The 7,430-nt window shown below is 51.5% G+C and overlaps 1 protein-coding gene across 1 annotated transcript in view; it reads right to left on the minus strand.

Moving 5' to 3' along the window:
- Nucleotides 1–402, minus strand: part of ROR2 (receptor tyrosine kinase like orphan receptor 2) — a 214,122-nt gene extending 213,720 nt beyond the window's left edge. The window contains exon 1 of the mRNA XM_051847319.2: nt 39–402. Within this exon, the coding sequence (XP_051703279.1) occupies nt 39–123 (85 nt within the window). The 5' untranslated portion in view covers nt 124–402. The remainder of the gene's footprint in view (nt 1–38) is intronic.
- Nucleotides 403–7,430: the final 7,028 nt, after the last annotated feature.

The raw sequence follows: 7,430 nt of genomic DNA on the forward strand, positions 1-7,430 counted from the left end.
GCGGCGGCGGAGCAAAGAATGGGTGCGCCGGGTCCTACCTGAGATCCTGGGCACGGAGAGCAGGAAGGCGGCGGCCGCCCAGACGGCCGGGGCGCGCAGCGGCAGCGCCGAGCCCCAGGCCATGCCGCTGGCCGCGAGGGCCGAGCCGCCCTCCGCACTCGGCCTTCGGGCTGCGGAGCCGGGCGCCACCACCCCTTTCGGCTGCGCGCGTCCGCTCCTCCTCCTCCTCCTCCCGCGCTTCCCAAGTCGGTCCCCTTCGAGGATCTCGTCGCCGAGCTCCTCTCCTGCCCCAGAGGTGCAGCTCCACTCCGGCCGCGGCGCGGGCTGGCTGGGGGAGGCTCCCGGGCGCGGGCGCGGGCGTCCCGCCGGCCGCTGGGACTAGCGCGGGGGGCGGACCGCGGGCGGGCGCGCAGGAGGCAGGGTCCCCTGCTCGCCCGCCCCGATGGGCAGAGCGAGGCCGGCGCCGGCGCCCCCTGCCGGAGAGACAGCGGGCGGCGGGTGGGGCGCCCGAGACGCGGGGCGCAGGGGCCGCCTCTCCCTCCCCAGCCTGCGCTTAGGGTCGCTGGCACACAGGGTGTGTCCTTGGGGAGCGTCCAGGTGGATTTCGCCGGGGCTGCCCACGCCGCAGAGGCTCCCGTAAACAGTCACCACCCACCTTCTGGACAGCCGGGACACCTAGGGGACCTTAGATCACAAGGGACAGCGTGCGCCTCCAGCCTCCACCCGGTCCCAGAAGACGGCGGTGCCGCAGGAACCGGAGACGCGCCAGGTTGTCACTGCCGGCGCCCTGCCATGCCCGTGGCGACAACCGTGTCCCTCCAGACTGCTCGGGACTGCTGGCAGTGGGACCGCGTGGAGGCAGCCCGCGGGAGTGCGATGCTATCTGAAGCCACCGCGGCTCTGGGTTTATGTTAAAAGCAAATTGTGTAATTTTACCCATTAAAGGCAGAACGCTATTTGTTCTCAGCAGAGCCCCAGAACATGCAGAAGTAATTTGCCTCACTTGTAAAAGACGTTTTGAACGCAATTCAAACAGCATTTTTTCTTGCTTATTCTCGGCACATGCAAGGCTCTGGATCTGGAAGGCCTGACCCTCTTGTTTGTAAGCGAGGAATGTTCTTTGTCTTACCTCTCTGGGGGGACAGGATTTGGATTCTCCAGTATCTCGATTGTTTGTTTTGTGAGATTTATCTTTTAACTGATTAGCAAGCGGTTTGTTTGGTGTTTGTGCTACGGCACCATTCCCTGTTAATTGGGGAGAATTAAGGAAAATCCTGGCCTTGGCGGAAGCCTCAGAGCTGCCCCCCTTCCACCCCCAACCCCACACCAGCAAATTTTTTTTTGCCTTCCCAGTGCCTCTGACAGCACAGAAGACCAAAGTCCTCTTGCTATGGTGAGCTGACAAACCCTGTGTGCCCCGTTTGTACCAGGGGGAACGTAGCACCCGGTTCTCCTCCCTCACCCACAGGAGGGGTTGCTGCAAATGTGGGGGCTTCCTCATGATGCACCTTCATGGACCCCCACCCGGAGCCCCACGGCCAGCCCAGCCTTCTGCCCTCGCTGGTGCCAGTCTGAGAGGGGGGCCGCCCTCTGGGGTGTTGGCTGAGGACGGCCATGTGTTTCTGTTTGGGTTTTTCCTCCTTTCACCCTCCCTGGGGAGCCCTTAAGGAGCTTTTAGAGTGAGTCAGGTTGTAAGAGTCAGTCCTGAAGCACTTCGTTGCAAACCTGTCCCTTCTGGATCTGGTGAAAACCAGACGGGGATTGCAGAGATGGACTCTGGGGGCTCCATCCTGAAAAATGAGTCACCGTAAGGCAAGGCTGTGTCCTCTCCCTGCGACTGTGCACCTTGGAACAGGAGGTGCCTCTTGCCCTCCAGGCTGCACGGCTGGGGGTGCAGTTCCAGAACCTGATCCTTGGTCACTCCGCCATCCATTTGTGTGTGACCTTCAGGAAAATGACCTGTGGGCTCCCCTGCAGGCTGTTTCATGTGACTCCGAACCCACTAACCTGCCCCCAAAGTTTAACCCGCTGCGGCACAGCGGTTTAAAGCCCCAGCCTACAGCACCGGCATCCCCTATAGGCGCTGCTTCGAGTCTCGGCTGCTCCACCGCGGATCCAACTCCCTGCTAATGCTTCTGAGAAAGCAATGGAAGATGACCCAAGTGCTTGGGCCCTGCACCCAAGTGGAAACCCCAAAAAAGCTGCTGGCTCCCGGCTTCGGAGCGGCTCAGCTCCAGCCCTGTGGCCTTTAGGGAATGAACCAGCAGATAGAGGTCTTCTCTCTCTGTGTCACTACCTCTCTCTGTACCTCTTTCTAATAAATAAATAAAATCTTTTTAAAAAAATAATTTAAACAACAACCTATATTTTCCTGACCATTTCTTGGGTGGAAGTTAGGAACGTGGATTGTATCTGGGCCGGCACTGTAGTCTAGCAGGTTAAGCTGCCATCTTCAACACTGGCCTCTCATATGGGTACCAGTTCTAGTCCTGGTTGCTTCATTTCCAATGGGCCTGGGAAAGCAGCAGAAGATGGCCCAAGTCCTTGTGCCCCTGCACCCAAGTGGGAGACCCAGAGGAAGCTCCCCATTTCAGCCTGGCCCAGCCTTGGCTATTGCAACCATTTGGGGAATGAACCAGCAGATGGAAGATTCTCTCTCTCTCTCTCTCTCTCTCCCTTCCCCCTCCTTTTCTTTCTCTAAGAAAAGGAACTGGAACTGAAGGTTGGAACTGAGGGTTAAACACAGTAAGAAAAAAATTGGCACTTTCCCAGTAGTTAGCAGAATATGACTTCCCACCTGTTTTAGTTATCAGTTACTGCATAACAAATAACTTCCAAATGGAATAGCTTAAACAGTATGCTTTCCTAATTTCACCTAGTTTTTTTTAGGGGGTGGAGAATTCTGGAGGGGCTTAGTTAGGTGGTACTGGCTCAGGTCTCCCAGGAGGCAGCAGGAAGTTGCCCACCAGGGCTGAGGTCATCTAAAGTCACAGCAGGGCTGGAGGGTGCTCCTAAGACAGATCCCTCAGATGCGGGGCAGGAAATCTTACCTAGCCTCCCGGCTCCTTGGGTAACCTCACATAGCAGCTAGCGCCCCCTAGAGGGAGTGATGCTAAAGAGGTCCTGCAAGAAGCCTTGGTGTCTCTTAGAAACTAGCCCTGGAAGTCACACATGGCCATTTCTACAGTGGTCTAATGGTTGCAGGGCAGGGGGCTTTTTCATTGCAGAAGGGAACTAGACAAATCATGTACACTGGGAGGTAGGAGTTACCGGAAGCTGATGGCCCCACCACCAGGTGAGAGAGAGCCCTACTGATTCTCATGATAGCAAGCCCAGAGGAAGAGGAAATAAGTCCACTTTGTGCTAGCAAAAGTGACAGGAAGAAGCTGCGCACCCTTTGCAAGCTGTAAGAAGGGACAGAGGAGTTTGCAATGTGTGGCTTAATTTGCGTTTTCCTGATGAACAGTAATGTTGCAAGAGTACATACATTCTTTTTTTAAAAAAAAGACTTTTATTTATTTGTTTGAGAGGTAGAGTTACAGACAGTGAGAGGGAGAGATAGAGAGAGAGGTCTTCCTTCTGTTGGTTCACTCCCCAGGTGACCGCAACAGCCAGAGCTGCACCGATCCGATGCCAGGAGCCAGGAGTGTCTTCCTGGTCTCCCACGTGGTTGCAGGGACAAAAGCGCTTAGGCCATCTTATACTACTTTCCCAGGCCACAGCAGAGAGCTGGATTGGAAGAGGAACAGCCGGGACTAGAACCGGCACCCATATGGGATGCCACACCGCAGGCGGAGGATTAACCTACTGTGCCATGCTGCTGGCCCCAAGCATACATACATTCTTTCTCATGCTCATTGGCCATTTATATATCGTATTCTGTGAAATGTCTGTTTACATCTTTTTGCTCAGTTTTTAACTGGGTTGCATGTCTCCTTGTTTTTGAGGTTCAAGAGCTCTTTATGTGTTCTGGATAGCAGTTCATTCTGTAACAATATAGATACACATATCTTCTTCCAGTCTTCGGGCTTATCTTCCTCATTTATTATAACAATGTCTTTCCATAAGCAGATGCTTTTGATTCTGATGGAATCCAATTTGTCTTTTTTATTTTTCTTTTATGGCTAGAGCTTTTTAAGTCTCAATAAATGCTAGATCAGATAAAAATAGTAAGAATCTGGAGTAGCTGGACATACCAAACTCTAGTACACTGATGTGAGAAGTAGATGACTAATTCAAGCTTTCTATGGGAAATGCCTTCACTCAATCATTTCCTCCAATTAGGAAAATCTTCATGGGCTCCCCTAGCTGAGCGCTTGATGAAAGTCCAAGTACAAACAAGGTAATGGACTGACTTTCCACACAAATAGGCTCCATTTCCCCTCCCATCCCTTGCCAATCTGGATCCTTGAATCCACACAAACAGCAGGAGAGGGGCCCCTGGGACCCCAGACTACTAAGTCCAATGGACCTCTTCATTCTTCTCACTCGATGTCTCTGCAGTGTTCCAAGCTGGTGGCTTTCACGGGCAACTCCTAAATTTGTTTCTCTAATCCCTGACCACCACACCTGTATTTTCAACTATCTGCTTGGCATTTTCTCATGGCTCTCTCAATGGCACCTCAAACTCAAGTTGTCCAAATCAAGAACTCATGATCTACAATGTAGATCTTCCCTCCGCTTGCCTCAAACGTAGTCTTTCCTATGCTCCTTCCGTCACACAGTGAGGAAGCGGTGCCAAGCATCTTTCTGCCTGGAGCTTGCTCGGCCTGCTCCCCTCACTCCGGTAAGCTCTCCCATTCCTTGGAGGCCAATCCCTCCACAAGAGCCAGGCGGGCAGCGCCCGGCACTCCTGGAAGACACAGGGCACCTTTGTGTTACCTGTATTCTGCAGGCTTACTCGATTGGGTCTTTTTTCTCCTTTGGCTCTGAAGTTCCATCAGGAAGGAGCTGGTGTGTCCCCAACAGTGTCTGACATAGGCAAACAGCCTGTGTAGGGAGAGAAGGAGAAAGCCGACCAAAGCCGATCTGTTGAACTCTGATTCAGAACAAGCCCGATCATTCTCTCATTTACCAGACCGCTTTCCCTTGAACGCACAGAATTCAAGAATTGAATTCAGTTGAATTCACAAGATGATGCTGGCAGTTTCTCCACTTCTCATTGATGTGGCTGAATGAACCTCTCTGTAGGGTCGCCCTGGGATTACATGTCCATCCAGAGCCATGGTGTTTTTGTAAAGTATATCTTATCCCAAACCACTGTTCCTGTGTAGAGCAGTCTAAGCTATTTAGGCCATCTTGTCTCAAAAAGTTCAAACTCAAGAATAATGAATCAAGGATTCCTGTTAACTACAGTAGCTCCAAACTTCAGAAGCTCATGAAGTTTAACAGTACTGGTCATAGGACCATAATTAAACAATTAAAAAATAGGCGTCGATGCAGTGGCATTGATGGTAAAGCCGCCACCTGCAGCACCAGCATTCCATATGGGTGCCAGTTGGAATCCGGGGCTGCCCCACTTCGGATCCAGCTGTCTGCTGATGGCCTGGGAATGCAATGGAAGACGGCCCAAATCCTCGGGCCCATACAACCACATGAGAAACCTGGAAGAAGCTCCTGGCTCCTGGGAAAGCAGTGGAGCATGGCCCAAGTCCTTGGGCCCCTGCACCCACCTGGAAGACCCAGAAGAAGCTCCTGACTCCTGGCTTCGGATCGGTGCAGCTCCGGCTGTTGTGGTCAATTGGGGAGTGAACCAGCGGATGAAAGACCTCTCTCTCTCTGTCTCTCTCTTTCTCTCTGCCTCTCCTTCTCTCTCTGTATAACTGACTTTCAAATAAATAAATAAATCTTCTTTAAAAAATGATTTATGTTAACAGCAAATGTAGACTCTCTGTCCACTATGGCTCCACAATCCCCAGTTTTCCTGGGCAGTGCTTAGATATCCAGCTATTCTTCCAACAAACACAGTCTCTGAAACACACAGAGAATTGTGGCTCTGCTGATTAAAGTCGCAGGATGCCTGAGATTTGCCTGGGTTTCTTTATATTCATCCCACTTGGTTTTGACGTGTGTCAGGGGTTGACGTGGGCTTCCCAAAAAGATGTGCGGGTCCTAACCCCAATTGCTGTGAATGCGACCTAATTTGCTGTGGGAGTTTTTGCAGATGCAGTCCTGTTATGATGAGGTCAGTAGAGTGAGATCTAATCCAGCTTGAGCTGGGTCCTTAAGAAATGGGCAACCCGAGACAGATGGGTGGCCGGCACCGCGGCTCACTAGGCTAATCCTCCGCCTGTGGCACCAGCACACCAGGTTCTAGTCCCGGTTGCTCCTCCTCCAGTCCAGCTCTCTGCTGTGGCCCGGGAGTGCAGTGGAGGATGGCCCAAGTGCTTGGGCCCTGCACCTGCATGGGAGACCAGGAGAAGCACCTGGCTCCTGGCTTCGGATAGGTGCAGCGCGCTGCGTGCTGGCCGTAGCAGCCATTTTGGGGGGTGAACCAACTGAAGGAAGTCCTTTCTCTCTGTCTCTCTCTCACTGTCTAACCCTGCATTCCAAAAAAAAAAAAAAAAAAAAAAAAAAAAAAAAAAAAAAGACAGATGGGTTGAGAGGGAAGACTCACACACAGGAGATGCCATGTGAAAATTTGAGTCACACAGCCTCAAAACCTAGAAAGTACCAGGAAAAGGAGAGGGAGAGTATACTTGAGAGATTTTTCATGAGGATCTAACAAAACCCCCCAATAAACGTACCTTGACCGTCTCCTTATTTTAGAATTATAATTTAGTTAAGGATGGAATCAAAGATTAAGTTATATACCTTCACCACTACAGATATGTGATTGCATTGTTTACTGGCATTTTTTCTGATGAGAAATTCACTATAAATCTGATAGCCATTCTTCAGTTCATGGTGATTTAAATTTTCTCTCTGACGGCTTGCAGGATTTTCTCTTTACCTTTGAAATTCTATAGTTTTTCTATAATGCTTCCTAATATGAATTGATTTTTAGTTATTCTCCAGTGTGTTTTGCATGCCTTTTCAGTTTGAAGACTAGTATGTCACTTTCTGGAAATTTATTTTTTTTTTAAAGATTCATTTAATTTATTTGAAAGACAGAGTTACAGGGAGAGGTAGAGACAGAGAGAGAGGTCTTCCATCTGCTGGTTCACTCCCCAGATGGCCGCAATGGCCGGAGCTGCGCCGATCCAAAGTCAGGAGCCAGGAGCTTCCTCTGGGTCTCCCACGTGGGTGCAGGGGCCCAAGGACCTGGGCCATCTTTTACTGCCTCCCCAGGCCACAGCAGAGAGCTGGATCGGAAGAGGAGCAGCCGGATCTTGAACCAGTGCTCATAAGGGATGCCGGCGACTCAGGCCAGGGCATTAACCCGCTGCACCACAGCACCGGCCCCGACTTTCTGGAAATTTCTTAGTCCT

This window comes from Oryctolagus cuniculus, chromosome 1, assembly GCF_964237555.1.
Source record: "Oryctolagus cuniculus chromosome 1, mOryCun1.1, whole genome shotgun sequence".
Taxonomy (NCBI): domain Eukaryota; kingdom Metazoa; phylum Chordata; class Mammalia; order Lagomorpha; family Leporidae; genus Oryctolagus; species Oryctolagus cuniculus.